Below are 15,475 nucleotides of genomic sequence, written 5' to 3'. Positions count from 1 at the left end.
TGAGCCTATCATGGGGATGTATTATGTAAAGAAGTGACTATCAACAAAATTATTCATTTTCATAATGAACTTTGACCCAAGTAGGTAGTGTCACCATAGTTGAAGGTAATATTGGATAACCTACTAATAATTCTTTACATTGAGTTATAAACTTTCGTTCGACTTCACTAGGCTTCCAACTATCATGGGAAAAACTCATATAATAAGACACCACTAAAGTCTAAAAGCAGAGTTGAATGAATCCTAGTGTATTTCAAAGGGATTATAGTTCCACCTACGATTCTTTTTCAATAATTTTGTTGATGGAGCAACCCTTTTCGAGTCCCTTTGACATTTTTTCGGTACTAGTAGGGGGAGTGCCGATAGAGGAATCAAATTCTTTCATAGTTATCATTAGCACTCTCTAGACTTGGATCACCATCTCTTTGTCCATCCAAATACTTCTTTTTAGCTTTAGTAGGCTTCCAACTATCATGGGCAAGACTTCCATATAATAAGACACCACCAAAGTCTAAAAGCAAAGTTGAAATCATCCTAGCGTATTTCAAAGGGATTATAGTTCCACTTCTGATCCTTTTTCAACAACTTTGTTAATGGAGCAAGCCTTTTCCAGTCCCTTTAACATTCTTTTGGTAGTAATAGGGGGTCCCTTTAACATTCTTTTGGTAGTAATAGGGGGAGATCCAATAAAGGAATCAAATTCATACATAGTTATTGGAACCCTCTACACTTGGATCACCTTCTCCTTGTCCATCCAAAGTCATGTGGCTAAGGAAATTGATATGTTCATAAGAAAAGAAGCATTTCTCTTTCTTCACATATACATGGCTTTCCTTTAGCCTATGGAACATCTTCTCCAATGCTGCTTTAGAAGGTTGTATAAAACTGGCTTCCAACAGTTCATCAAGCTACTTTTATAGTATCGCCAACTTAGGTTTTGCCATTAAAATATAATGCCTTATAAGTTCATCCACTCAATAACTTGATCTTATGATCAACACTTTGTACAAATCTTGGATGACAATGTAAACCAACTCTTTATCCCACTTTTCACCTATCACTGAGGAGGTGGGGTACGTTTGTTCTCCACTTTTCAAATCATTTTTAAGTTGCATCGCACAAAAAATTTATTTTCATCTTATTTTTTTGGGTATGAATTGAACCGTCCAAGGATGTTCGCCGAAAATTCATGTAACTTCATTACTCATGAACGAGCAAAGACTTGATGTTGGAAAGCCTCAACTTGTAGCAAGAAAGTCATAGAAGAAAGTCAGAGTGTAGTAACCCTACACTCTAAGGTTGGCAAGGCATATAATTGACTAGGGTGATTAGATCATTGGAAAATTATAACTATTCTATTTGTTATTTAATGGTTGTTGACCTTTGTTATCCATGATAGATAGAATACCGGTGTGTATTACTTTAAAAAATTTAGAGGAATTGTATAATCAAGTGTATGGTTTTTTAATAGATGTAAAGTCTTTTTCTTATTATATGCTTGAACAAAAAATTTAGAATTAAATTTATTAAATTTTGTTGTTAGTGTAGCACAAAGTTAAGTAATTTTTTTATTCTTTCATTTGGTTGGAAAGGTCAGGAGTTGGACTCCTTTGGAACACTTAAAAGGTGAGATACCAAGTTTTATTAGGAATGTTCAAAACAAAGATAATTCATTTATATGAGAATTAAAAACAACTAAAAAGGGGATTTTTACTATTTTGTAAATGTTTTGCATTTTATTGTTATTCAAATTTGGTTTGGTCTCATCTAATGATATTAGTAGGATCTAATTAATTTTTTTTTAAATATTACACTAGGTAAATTTTAATAATTCAGTACTAGAAGTTCGAGATTCAACTCTTAAGAAGTCTAAGAACAAATGCACGATGGAGATAAGTCCTCTAATCATATGCGGAATCTAGTATAGGCCTTCAATAAACAAAAATAAAAAATAAAAATACAAGACCTAGCTAAAGTGATACCACTTTTTATGGGAATTACATAATTAACACTATAATTTAAAAATCTACATAATTAACACTATAATTTAAAAATTTACATACCTAATTTTGTAATTCTAGGCAATTCAATTCGAATATATATATATATATATATATATATGTAATTACACCGTTATAAATATACATAATTTCTTGGTTCAATTATTCAAACCACCTAATATGCATGCATGTACTAATTAAATAATGCATTTTATTTATATATGTCCGTAATCATATAAATTATTATAATTATAGCATTAACTACATATATCATTTGAAATTAAACTGCTAATATAATTATATAATTAATGTTATTATTTTGAAAATCTATATGCACAATTTTGTATATGGACAATTCAGTTTGAATATGTATGTAATTGGATCAATTCAATTTTCCAAACTATTTAACATAGATGCATGTACATAATTATGTAATTGTAATTATATAAATATGTAATTATATTATTAGTTACACCTATCATTTAAAATTATACAATACAATTACACAATTAATACTATAATTTGGAATAAAAACATAATTTTATAATCATGCATGGACAATTTTGTTTGAATATGTACGGAATGATGCAATTTATGAAGAAAATTGTGTAATTTTCTAGCAAACCGTTTACAATTTCTATACCTTTCGACGATTGGTTCGGCTGTTTTGCGAGAGAAAACCATCAACGGTTACACATGTTGCTGAATTGTTGAGAATCCTAGCAAATTAAATGAGTAAATAAGTTGACCAATGTATAGGCTACGGATCATTAATGAGTCAAATATTTTATATAAATGGGTCATAAATGAGTAAATAATTCATAAATGATTCAATCCATTTCCATGCATCTAGATAGGTATAATGTGAACTTTCAATTTAGTATAGCAAATCCCATTTTTAAGTTCCTAAAACATGAATGAAATCACAGGATGACATATGCTCTCAAATGCAGCACACTAGCTAGGACACCATAATATATATGGTTTTTAGAGAGAGAGAGAGAGAGAGAGAGAGAGAGAGAGTACCCTGCACGCATCTTTCAGACAAATTATACTGATAAAGAGAATAAATAAGAGGAACTTGCTATTATCGCTGTTCAGAAAAATGCAATATCCACAACACTGCTAATCAGTTCATGCTGGCTATTTCTCATGGAAACATATATTTTTTCACATAATGAACTCCAAAGCATGGACTTCTGAATGGGCATATCATCAACATCACTTGTTACAACTCAATTTTGCAAATTTGAAGTTGTCTTAGCTTACACCAATGACATTTCAATTGCAATATCCATTTATCAGCCACAGGAACAGACCAAAACCAGAATAATTATATATTTAAGGAGAGCGCTCCCCACATCAAAGAAGAATGCTATACAAAATGGGTCTGCCACGCAGTTTCTTTTTGTTTTTTTTTTTTTTCCCTAAATTACTACACAATAGACAAATTCCTTCAAGAGTATTGTACTGCCCCTCAAACTGGTCATGAGTGATGCGCATTTAGCAGTGCTCGATATACCACGTCAATGAACTGATCGTCCTATAACACATACAGCAGCAAATCAGAAACACAATAATAAAATATAAAAGCAGCTAAGGAGATTTATTTGATTATATGTGCACAGAGCTGAGAAAATATTTCTACTTGATTAATAAACGATATGTGCAAATATTAGAATATAATGCAAGAATGTTGGTTTAAAGCTGCTCAACTGCCAATTCCAATAAGCCAACCAAGAAGTGATCAAAACTGGAAAGCAAGATGCATTAATCAACGGGGAAAAAAACATATTTTAAGGTATGTTTATTTACCAGCCAGTAGCCAAAAAAATAAAAATAAAAAATTTTGATTTTTGGTTATCCTGTATACTTTTTACTCCTGACTCCTCAGAAGAGGTTATATTAACTAATTGAAAATATTTACGACAGAAGACACCTCTACTGAGGTTTGACAAAGAGACGGGGACTTCCCCTGAAATTTTAAAAAATGTCACAAACCTCCCTTGACATTTACCAAAAAGACAAACCTCTCCTCAAAAAACTTGTCTTTTTTGCAAAAATATAAGAGGTTTGTCTTTTTGAAAAACCTCTAGGAAGGTCCTTAGAATTCTTGAAACCTCAAGGGAGATTCCTGAAAATTTTAAAACCTCGGGAGAGAGGTCATTATTTTTTTGTCAAATCTTAGAGAAGATCAGTGTCTTTCGCCCAAATATCCAAAACATATCCCACACGAGTTTTAATATAAACATCCATAAACATTTTGATTTCTAGTATTAAGGTTAAGCCAGCTCTTTCATTATGTTTTTGTAATCAAATAATGTTGTCTCGAGCACATTTCAAATCCCAGACGAATGTTGAGAGATGCAATCCTAGTAAAAAAAAAATAAGGGGCATGGCTTTGCAAGTAGAAACAGAGTCGCACACCACAAATAATGCATGCTTTCTAAGCATTTCCCGCATTTTTTAGTGCACCCTTTCAGTTATTAATAGAGGCCAAATTGGCATGTTACCAGATCATGCCCCTATCGCCACAATTGTAGATATAGGTACTTTGTGAATTACCATTAACAGTCAATAGTCATTTTTTACCAAATAAATATCAACCCAACTTAGGATGCAAAAATTCATGAAAAATAAAGAGAAAAAGCAAAATTGTACTGGGCTCAACCAACCTCTTAGGGCAGTCGGCTGGCCCTCCATACTAACCGTAGGCCAGAATCTTCAAGCAGTCGACCGGCCCCTGAAGGCAGTCGACCGGCCTGCAACAAATTTAAATTCTTTGATGTGTCCACGTGATTGGCTGCAGACCATTAATGTCACATGTCAACCTCTGACATAGGCAACTAATTGGTGGTGGTTATTTGTAGTTATTTTCAAATTTGAATTCGAAAATGGTTTTCCCTCTCTTCTTTGAAGGTCCATAAAAAGACATTTCTGAGAAGACTTTAGGACAGATTAAAATGGGGGGAAAGTGAGGATTTTCAAAAGGAATAGATGAATTGCAAGAGGGTCTTTATTTGAATGAAAGAAAGAAGAGAAATTACACATATATTCTCTAGAAGAGGACTTCGGAGGTGAAATTCAAAGTGAGGAGTCTTTCACTTGATCTACAGAAGGTTCTTCTTCAAAAAGGTCAATGTCAAACCCTTTATTTATTTCATGTTTAGGTTTTCTTGAATGTCATGATTCATACTTCATGGTTTCTCCTCCTTCTTATGTTAAAAATGCATGCTAGGGATCATAAAACATGTTTCTTTCATGATTGCATCAAAAGAGGCATGTTAGAATGTCAAAATCATACATGTGCATTAAAAATCTTCTTCAGGCGGTCAACCGACCACTCCAGGCGGTTGACCAGCCTCTTTTCTTTTTGAAAATGTAGTCATTCTGTCATTGGCTACAGGTGGTCAACGGTCAATTCTCAAGAGTGCATATTTTGCATTCTCTCTTAATTTGTTTGATGATTCCAAGTATGTTAATGTCTCTAAACATGGTAAAGTACCTTTGGATGATATTAGGGAATTTTTTCTTCTGAATTTTCATGATGTTAGGGAATTTTTCAAATCATTTGAGGCCATACATACATGAAGTGACATTTGCATGTTTTCCAATCTTTTCACCTCAAAGACATCAATGTTTTTGTAAACTTTTCAAATTGTTTGGGGTTATACATCCATGAAGCAGTGTTTGGGTGTTCTTCAACATTTTTCTGACAGTCAAGGCAAGTTTGTGGTTCTCCTAAAAAATTCACACTTTGCAATGATTTTTGTGGTTTTTCCTTCAAAATAAACCTAATATATTTTTTAGAAAATTTAACTTGTTAATGGACCATTCATGATTTGGCTATTGACTTAATTAAAAAACCTATTTTCTGAAAGATATTTCCATGGGAATACAAAAATTACAAAAAAAATCGAAAACCGAACCGAAATCAGACAGAAATCACAAGCGGTTCAGTTTTTCGATATTCGGTTTTTATTTCGGTCTTAGAAAATATAAATTTTCGATTTCAGTTTCGGTTTCCAAAATATAACTGTAGATTATTAGATATCTATCAACCTTTATTAGAGGCTGATCTTTAGGAGATTTACAGCTAACAAATTAGTTGTTTTGTTAGCTATTTTTGGCTCCACAATCCTAGGGGATTTGGGTAGAATGGTACCCGATTATGTGGATAGCCTTTCCTATTTTACTGTTTTCCATTTTAAATAGGATATTCTATTTTCAGTAGGTTGAAAATATCCCTGGTAATTACATGAGAATTATCATCTATTTAAAGGGAATGTAATCTTTTTCATAAGTTAGTTGAATATTTAGTTTTCTTTTCCACATTTCAACATGGTATCAAAGCATCCTCTGAACCCTAATCTTCCCATATGACCAAATACAGTATGGCCACTGGGAGACACAACTCCACCTCTTCAGTCTCAGACATCACCACCATTCAGGAAGCCATGGTCTCAGGCAACAGCAGCAGTTAAGATAGCAGCCTCATGCCCATCACAGGACACAAACTTAATGGGAATAACTATCTCCAATGGTCCCATTCCGTGATGATGTTTATATGCGGAAAGGGAAAGGATGATTATCTCTCAGGAGTTGCAGCCCAACCAAGCAAGAAGCAACTAGAATTATTGCACAAAATGTCCAGCCAAACTTCAGCATGCCCTACTACTGTGGTTGGCACCGGTTCTTTGGCACACAAAGGTAATTTTTTAGGTGCTCTTTATGTTTAAAAGGAGAAGCTAGGTCCATGGATTATAGGCTCAGGAGCACTGGACCATACGACCAAAGATAGGAAATTTTTTTCTACTTATAGTCCCTGTTATGAAAATTCAACAGTCAAGATAGCAAATGGTTTACTCTCAAAGGTGGCTGGTACAGGTTTTGTAAAAATTTCAGAGAACCTAACACTCAACTCAGTTCTATAGTGCCAAATTTGGATTGCAATTTACTGTCTATTAGTAAACTCACTCGGGATCTCAATTGTGTTACTAAATTTTTCCCAAATATGTGCAAATTTCAGGTCTTGGATTCGGGGAAGACAATTGGAAGTGCTAAGATGTGTTTGGGGCTCTATCTTCTCGAGGTTAATGATCCTCCTCAAGAAACAACTCACAAATCCGATTGTTTAGTGTCTAGAAGTCAAAGTTATTTTTCTGTCATTCGTTCTAATAATGATAGTGCAATTATGTTGTGACAATATAGGTTAGGACATCAAATTTCTTGTATCTCAAGAACTCTTTCCTTCATTATTCAATAATAAAAATCCAAATGATTTTCAGTGTGAGATGTGTCAATTTTCAAAACATGTTCGCAACTCTTATCCCAATCGACCCTACAAAGCATCCCAACCCTTTTCAATGATTCATAGTGATGGTTTATTACCGGATCTTGCTGGTTTATGTCTTTTATAGATGATCACACTAGACTTACCTAGATATTCCTTGTGAAAGAAAAGTCAGAGGCAGGTTAGATTTTCAAAAATTTTAACACCATGATCCGAACACAATTCCAAGAAAAAATAGACTGTGAAAACTGATAATGGCAAATAATATTTCAAATCCATTCTTGGTGATTATCTCTTGAGTCGAGGTATAATACACCAAAGTTCCTATGTCAACACTCCTCAACAAAATGGAATTGCCAAAAGAAAAAACTGAAACCTACTAGATGTTGCCCGCTCCCTCATGTTCTCTACACATGTACCGAAACACTTTTGGGGTCAAGCCATTCTCACTAAAGCATACCTCATAAAGAGGATGCCCTCTCGCGCTCTTAAATTCCAAACTCCATGTCAAACTCTACTTCAGTCCTTTCCCAATACTCGACTCATCTCCACTATTCCCTTCAAAGTATTCGGGTGCTCAGCTTTTGTTCATGTTCATAGTCAATACCGAGCTAAAATTGATCCTAGAGCCCTTAAACGCATTTTTCTCAGGTACTCTCCAAACTAAAAGGGTTATAAATGCTATTCACCAGCTACTAAAAGATATTATCACTCCATGGATGTCAACTTTTTTTAAGCAACAACCATATAACCCCAAATCTCAAATTCAGGGGGAGATTACAAAGGAATTCCAGCTTTGGGATATTGAAGAGTAATCTCACCCTTCTTCTGATTCTGGCCTTTCTCACCTATCACAAATCTCTAAATCTATTCCAACTACTGACTCCATTTCTCCTTCACATCCCTTCTTAGAATCTCCCGTGAAACATCAGCTTCTGGACACTATTCAACCAACAAAAAATGATGAGTTGATTACCTATTCATGGAGGAGAAGGAACCAAAAGGAGATAGAACAAGAAGCATTCCTTGAGCAAATTCAAGAGTCTAATCCGAGCCCTAGATCAAGTGAAAATCCACCAGATAACTCTAATTCCGAGACTTCCCATAATGAGTAATGATGACAGTGATTGTGCAATTGCTGTGAGAAAAGGTGTGAGATCATGCACAAAACACTCGATATACACTTTTGTGTCATATCAAGGGCTGTCATCGAATTTTAGAACTTTTGTTGCAAACCTCAACAAAATCCAAGTTCCTAATAACATACAAGACGCTCTCGGTACACCTGAATGGAAGTCTACTGTCTAGGAAGAAATCAGTGCACTAGAACAGAATGGAACATGGGAGATCACAGAATTACCAACTGGAAAACGTCCAGTAGGTTGCAAATGGAAATTCACTGTGAAATACAATGAAGATGGAAGTGTTAACCGATTCAAACCTAGGCTGGTAACAAAGGGATTCACTCAATCATATGGAATCGACTACGAGGAGACATTCGCCCCTATAGCCAAGTTAAATATAGTGCGGGTCCTCTTATCTTTAGCAGCAAATTTAGATCGGCCTCTTCACCAACTAGATGTCAAGAATGCCTTCCTCAATGGAGACTTAGCTGAAGAAGTCTACATGGAAACTCCTCCTAAATTCACGACACAAGCTACACACAACGAAGTTTGCAAACTCAGAAGATCATTATATGGGCTCAAGAAATCTCCAAGAGCCTGATTCGAGAGATTTACAAAGGTAGTCAAGAGGTATGGCTATTCTCAATGTCAATCAGATCATACACTATTTGTTAAATACTCTCCAGAAGGAAAAATTTCTATCCTCATTTTATATGTGGACGACATCATTCTAACAGGAGATTATGAGGAGGAAATGAGCAGTCTCAAAAATCTTCTAACTAAAGAATTCGAAATCAAGGACCTTGGGAATCTCCAATACTTCCTAGGCATGGAAGTGGCAAGGTCACGGAAGGGAATCTTTGTCTCCCAAAGGAAATATGTTCTAGATCTTTTGAAAGAGACTAGGATGCTCGGATGCAAGCCAGCAGATACTCCTATAGATTCAACAACCAAACTAGGAGCCAAGGAACACAATGCACTAGTGGATAAAGGCAGATAGTTGAAAACTTATATATTTTTCTCACACCTGACCTAATATTGGCTTCTCTATTAGTATGGTGAGTCAATTCATGAACAATCCCAATGAATAACATATGGAGGTAATTCATAGAATCCTACGATATCTGAAGCTAACACCGGGTAAAGGATTATTTTTTGAGAAAGAGTCAAAGAAGAGATATTGAAGTATTCAATGATGCAAATTGGGCAGGATTAATACATGATCAAAGGTCAACTTATGGCTACTGCGCATATGTGTGGGGAAACCTAGTTACATGGCAGAGTAAGAAGCAATCAGTTGTGTCAAGAAACAGTGTAGAAGCTGAATTCAGGGCAATGACACACGACATCTATGAAGGAACATGGCTAAGAAGGCTTCTGAAGGAATTAAAGATTTCAGGTGAAGAATCCATGAAGATGTTCTGTGACAATTAGTCAACCATCTACATTGCAAAGAACCCAGTGCATCATGATAGAACAAAACACTTAGAGATTGATCTACATTTCATAAAAGAAAAAATAGAGGAAGGAATAATCAAGATGTTGTATGTGCCTACATGTCTCCAAACAGCCGATATCCTTACCAAGGCTCTGCCAAGAAAGAATTTTGATGAACTGAGTTCCAAGCTGAGCCTAATCAATATTTACAGCCCAACTTGAGGGGGAGTGTAGAATTATTAAATATCTATCAGCCTTTAGAGGCTGATCTTTAGGAGATTTACAGCTAACAAATCAACTTTTGGTTCCATGATCCTATGGGATTTGGGTAGCATGTTACCCGATTCTGTAGATAGTCTTTCTTATTTTACTACTTTCCATTTTAAATAGGATATTCTATTTTCAGTAGGTTGTAAAAATCCCTAGTAATTAGAAGAGAATTATCATCTATTTAGAGGGAATGTAATATTTTCCATAAGTTAGTGGAATATTCAGCTTTCTTTTCCACATTTCAACAATAACCAAACCGAAAAACTGAAAAAAAAATCGATTTAAATTTAAATTATATATATAAATTAATATAATTACTTAATTAGTATGTTAGTACATGATTGGTCCATTTCCTATTTAGAAATCATAATGCCCAATAGATTCTCAACAACGCTTGTGAAAAGCAATTGCTGAATATTTAGAAATTGGTTAAAAATAAAAAAAAACCAAAACCGAACCACCGAATGTTCAGTTCTCCAAGGGATAATAAATTCAGTTCGATTTTGATTTCAGTTTGGGAATATTAAAAACCGCAAGGTTTGGTTCAATTTTCAATTTGGCCCATCCCATAACCGAACCGTAATAAACCAATTACACCCCTAGATACTTCAAGAGATTTCAATCGGGATATGGTTTTCCTCCCCAAATAAACCAAAATCATGCAAATTCATGTTGTTTGATATCTTCTTCAAAGATCAAATTGTTTTTCAAATTACAAATGACTTGATTCCTCTTTTAAGGATATGCAGGCAATCTACTTTGTAAATTCAGCCATAACAAACAAAAAAACTCAAATCTCATTTAATTTCTCACTTGTTTGACATGCATGTATTTGATAGGTGTATTGTTCTTTTTGTTTTTGATTTGACCTAAAGTAGTAGGGCTTTTATATAAATCCTATGAAAGTCTTTTCAAGAGTTAATTCTTTCAAAAATCATTTCTAATAAGATGTACACACACACACACACACACACAAAAAATAGGTAAGCATGACAATCATTTGATGGAATAAGTGTTTTAAAGTGCTAACTCTTTAAATTCTCAAAAGTGGGGATTACAAATGTTACCTTCCCTATGCACAATTGTACTCCCCAACCTACTCTCTTCAAAGGCTTTTTTTTATTTTTCCTTTTCAAAATAAAATAAAGTGGCAACTCCGTTTTCAAAAATTGTTTTGATTTTAAAATGATCACCAAACCTTAGCAGCCCAAACAGGTCCTTGATGTCAACAAAAGCCAACAATTAACAATGGCTGCAATGGGTGGTTTCTCTTGACAAATGTAAATAATGTTTATAAACTTAGATCCACATCCAATACATTTAGTGTGTCCCAAACACCATGCTTTGGAACATTTATGGATCCACATATCACTAGGTTATTAGCGTTTTTTGGTAAAACTATGTGCCATCCTACAAAAATTTTCCTAATAAAAACCAAAAAGTAGAGAATCATAAAACTAAGTAAAACTAAAGATATATTTTTTCTAGGTATATTGATGCACAATATTAAACTAGCCAAGGAACATTCTTCTTCTAGATTATGTGCCTCAACATTCTAGAGCCTACATACTTTTAATTAGTTCATTGCATTTGAAGTGGTTCATCTAGAAAATTTATTTCAGTTGAATTCTATGATGTAAATGACTACAAGCTGAGTGACAGGCTCAATTTGTCATAACTTTAACTCTAGTCAGGATCAACAATTACTAGACAATATAAATCTTCAAAAACCAGAATGTGTGCATGTATGCATGCATGTCTGTGCTTTTTTTCCTCTTTTTTCCCTAGTTTTGCCTCAAGAAATGGCCATACTTTTCATAATTTTATAAAACCTCACTACATTTAATGATATGCATTTGAAGTGGTTCGTCTAGCAAATTTATTTCAGTTGAATTCTATGATGTAAATGACTACAAGCTGAGTGACAGGCTCAATTTTTCATAACTTTAACTCTAGTCAGGATCAACAATTACTAGACAATATAAATCTTCAAAAACCAGAATGTGTGCGTGTATGCATGCATGTCTGTGCTCTTTTTCCTCTTTTTAAAAAGAAACAAACATGTCCTCACATGTCAGCTGCAATTCAAACCCGCTGATAAAACATGTTAACCATGCTTGAAATTGCAGTAACAAGGGTCAAAAATAAAAATTTTGGCTACCCATTTATGTCTGGAGTGTGCCATCCATTATGTCCAACACAATTTTTCCATGTGTGTCAATAAAAAGGAAAATTTCAATTGTAAATGTGGTCTTTGGATGCACATGTATTCAGCTACCCAACAAACAAAAAGGCATTTGTACTATTAAGGCAGGGTTATTTAGGGGGTTTACTTAGAACAATGTAGATCAGTCATTCAACTTGTTAATAGTATTCAATCCAAGCATCACTCAGTGCACAGCTGTATAATTATGAAAATTAGAGGAAACATACCTGAACAAGAATCAGAAGTGCATCACGGACTTTGTCCCTGCTGATGACAGGCCCATAGCTTGGAGGAACAGGAGCAGGGGTAAGAGATGGCGGAGGAGTGGGTGGTGGAAATGGTTGAAGCAGTGGAGCACCATATGGCCGTTGCATATTCATGGGTGGATGAAGCGGAGGAGCAGTAGGCATGGATGAAGAAGCTGGTGACATCACCAAAGCAGAAGAAGAAGGGGGGCCAAAAAATGAAGACGGCTTCACAAGATTAGCTGTTTGGTTGCTAGTTCCACCGGATTCAGGAGTATCGAGCAATGGCATTGAAGTAGATGTTGGGAGCGACGAAGATGACACTTGCAGAATTGGCATTGTTGGAGGAGCAACACCAATCATACGGGAGGTTGGGGGCATTGTTGCAGAAGACTGATATGGTTGTCCACTAATTGTTGCGTTTGCAGCATTCCCAATAGTTGCAGCAGCCTGCAAAACATATGGAAGAAGATTTTGTCATGGTACAAAGCCGTCATATCAAAGAAATGTCGACAAACCCTTTGGAGAGCGTTTGTTTGCCACTTTGCCACTTTGTCTTCTATACTCTCATCTACATTGACTCTGCCCTTGCACTTCCCCAGTACCCTCCCCATGTATGTGTGTGTATGATGTATCACCCTACTGAAAATAAATAAATATCATTGATATGTTAACTGCCACACATTTTTAGAACACCCAAATGCATAAGAATCAAGGTAACGACTAACCACTTTTTTAAAAATCCAAGTTCAAGGTTAGGGGGGAGGGGGGGGTGAAGATGCTCGAGGCACAAAAAAAAAAAACCTCACAACAAAAGGAAAAAATGCTTCTTAATTCCTTCGTAGTTAGCCCATAATTCTTGTTCCTATCACCCGACTCACATAAGGGTTATGATCCAGTGTCTGATAGGGATTAGAACCACTTGTGATGTCATGGTTATAGAAGTGCTGAAACCTTGGTTTTTAAAAATATTTGGAAAGGAATTCAAATTTTCCATTGATTTTTCAAATTGACAGAAAAATCCCCAAAGCAAATATTTTCAAGCTGCTATTTTGTTTTCCGGATAAAAGTGTTCCCTTGTAATAACATTCCTAGGAATCTAATTCCAGGGAATGGAATGCATGCCTCATGGAAATACTTTTTGTTAGTTTGTGTCATAAGATTCCCAGCAATTTAAACAAAATGCCCATGCCTGGTTCAACACGTGAATCCTAACAATCATTTCAAGAATATTACCATTATACCCTTGCTTGTTTATGAACAATGTGAACAAAAAATCATGCTCAAATATGTACCAAATTAAACCCATGTCCTAAAATTTCAACTGTAAATAACAAAAAATCCAGCATAACAATCCAATCAAACAAAATCGTAGGGGCAGTATTATCTATAATAATAATAATAATAATATTACTTCTTTTTTTTTATTGCTTTCTGTTTTAGTATTATAATAATAGTGTGTAATAACATTATATTGTACGGCCATTAATGTCAAATCATCAATTGCAGGAGAAATTTAATCTTAAAATAAAATGCCCAGGAGAATGGGATTTCCATAAAATATGCCCATGGGGAAGGATGGAAATGTCATTCCATGTTTTGTGGGAGTCCGTCATCCTCAGAAAGGTGAGAATGGGATGTTATGGGCATGATTCCTGAAAATGTTGAAAAAATCTGTGAACCAAATGGCCCATAAATGAAAAAGAAAAGAGGAAGAATGCAGCATGGGAGGCAGAAGACAGGGACAATTGGAGTTCTATGATGATCTTTAAAAGTGGATTGGGTAGGACTCAGACCCATCATCTCACTGGTATGACAAACCAGAAAATTGCTCAAATGAGGGTCAACCCAGCAAAAGTTGGGCAACTAGGTTTTAGTTGGGTCAAACCTAGTGAACCATCTAGGCTAAGCCACCACTCAAAAAATATTTGAATTAATAGGAATCAAAGGGGTTTTCGACCTAGAATCCTCCAGTTTGTTAGCCCAAGGCTTGACAACAAGCTAGATGGTGTTTTGAGCCGCAACAGTGAGGTTGTCGCCGTGTGACCTTGAGGTCACAGGTTCGAGGTGTGGAAACAGCCTCTTGCAGAAATGCAAGGTAAGGTTGCATACTATAGACCCATTGTGGTCCGCCCCTTCGCCAGACCCCCGCATACACGGGAGCTCTGTGCACCGGGCTCCTTTTTTTTTTTTTTTTTTTACCAAATATATAAAGAAATATAGCTAATACAAAGGTTCCAAAACATATATATTATAATTAAAGGACATAGATAATATCAGATTTGCCTTCATTTCTTAAATTATTTTTTAGAAGCCCTACTTTCAAATATTCATAATTAAAATAAAATTTTATAAATGGAGAGTAGATAAGTTAATAAATCTAAAGGAAACTTTTCTTTCATTTTTGCAAATTTTCTCATCCAAAACTACTCAAAAACTGCTCACACTTGCAAGAATATTTTTAAAATAATAGGAAGTTTGGCACAAAATTGGTACCATGTCACTATTTAATTATTTGTCACTCAAATTTACTTACATGTGTGTATAAATTTTGTTATTATAACATTAATGATACCCCAGTCTAACTGGTTACTTCACCAAGTTGTCAACTGTATACATTTTTAAACACTGGTTCTATGTCAACTGTGATAAGAGTGGAGGTAGGAATTTCATGGTATGCCAATGAAGCCTCTTTAATTGATTTCATGGAATGTGAGATGCTTAAATGATGAACAAAAGAGGCTTGTCAAGTATTCTATAAAAAAGTGAGGGGATTTAATTTGTTTCACTTCAAGAAACAAAATGAGAGAGGATTGATGATCAATCGGTAGGAGCATCTGGGGACCAGAAAGAGCAGCTGGAGGCCTAGCGTCGAGGTGTCATTGTGATATGGAGATTGA

The 15,475-nt window shown here is 35.0% G+C and overlaps 1 protein-coding gene across 1 annotated transcript in view; it reads right to left on the bottom strand.

Moving 5' to 3' along the window:
• Positions 1-3,377: 3,377 nt before the first annotated feature.
• LOC131149816 (mRNA-decapping enzyme-like protein) overlaps positions 3,378-15,475 on the bottom strand; it is a 33,121-nt gene continuing 21,023 nt past the window's right edge. The window contains exons 7-8 of the mRNA XM_058100580.1: positions 12,558-13,025; positions 3,378-3,543 (exon numbers count right to left, since the gene is read on the bottom strand). Coding sequence (XP_057956563.1) covers positions 3,487-3,543; positions 12,558-13,025 — 525 coding nt within the window. The 3' untranslated portion in view covers positions 3,378-3,486. The remainder of the gene's footprint in view (positions 3,544-12,557; positions 13,026-15,475) is intronic.

Source organism: Malania oleifera, chromosome 2 (genome assembly GCF_029873635.1).
Source record: "Malania oleifera isolate guangnan ecotype guangnan chromosome 2, ASM2987363v1, whole genome shotgun sequence".
NCBI classification, from domain to species: domain Eukaryota; kingdom Viridiplantae; phylum Streptophyta; class Magnoliopsida; order Santalales; family Ximeniaceae; genus Malania; species Malania oleifera.
The sequence above is the reverse complement of the archived record's forward strand: the minus strand, read 5'-3'. Positions and strand labels throughout refer to the sequence as shown.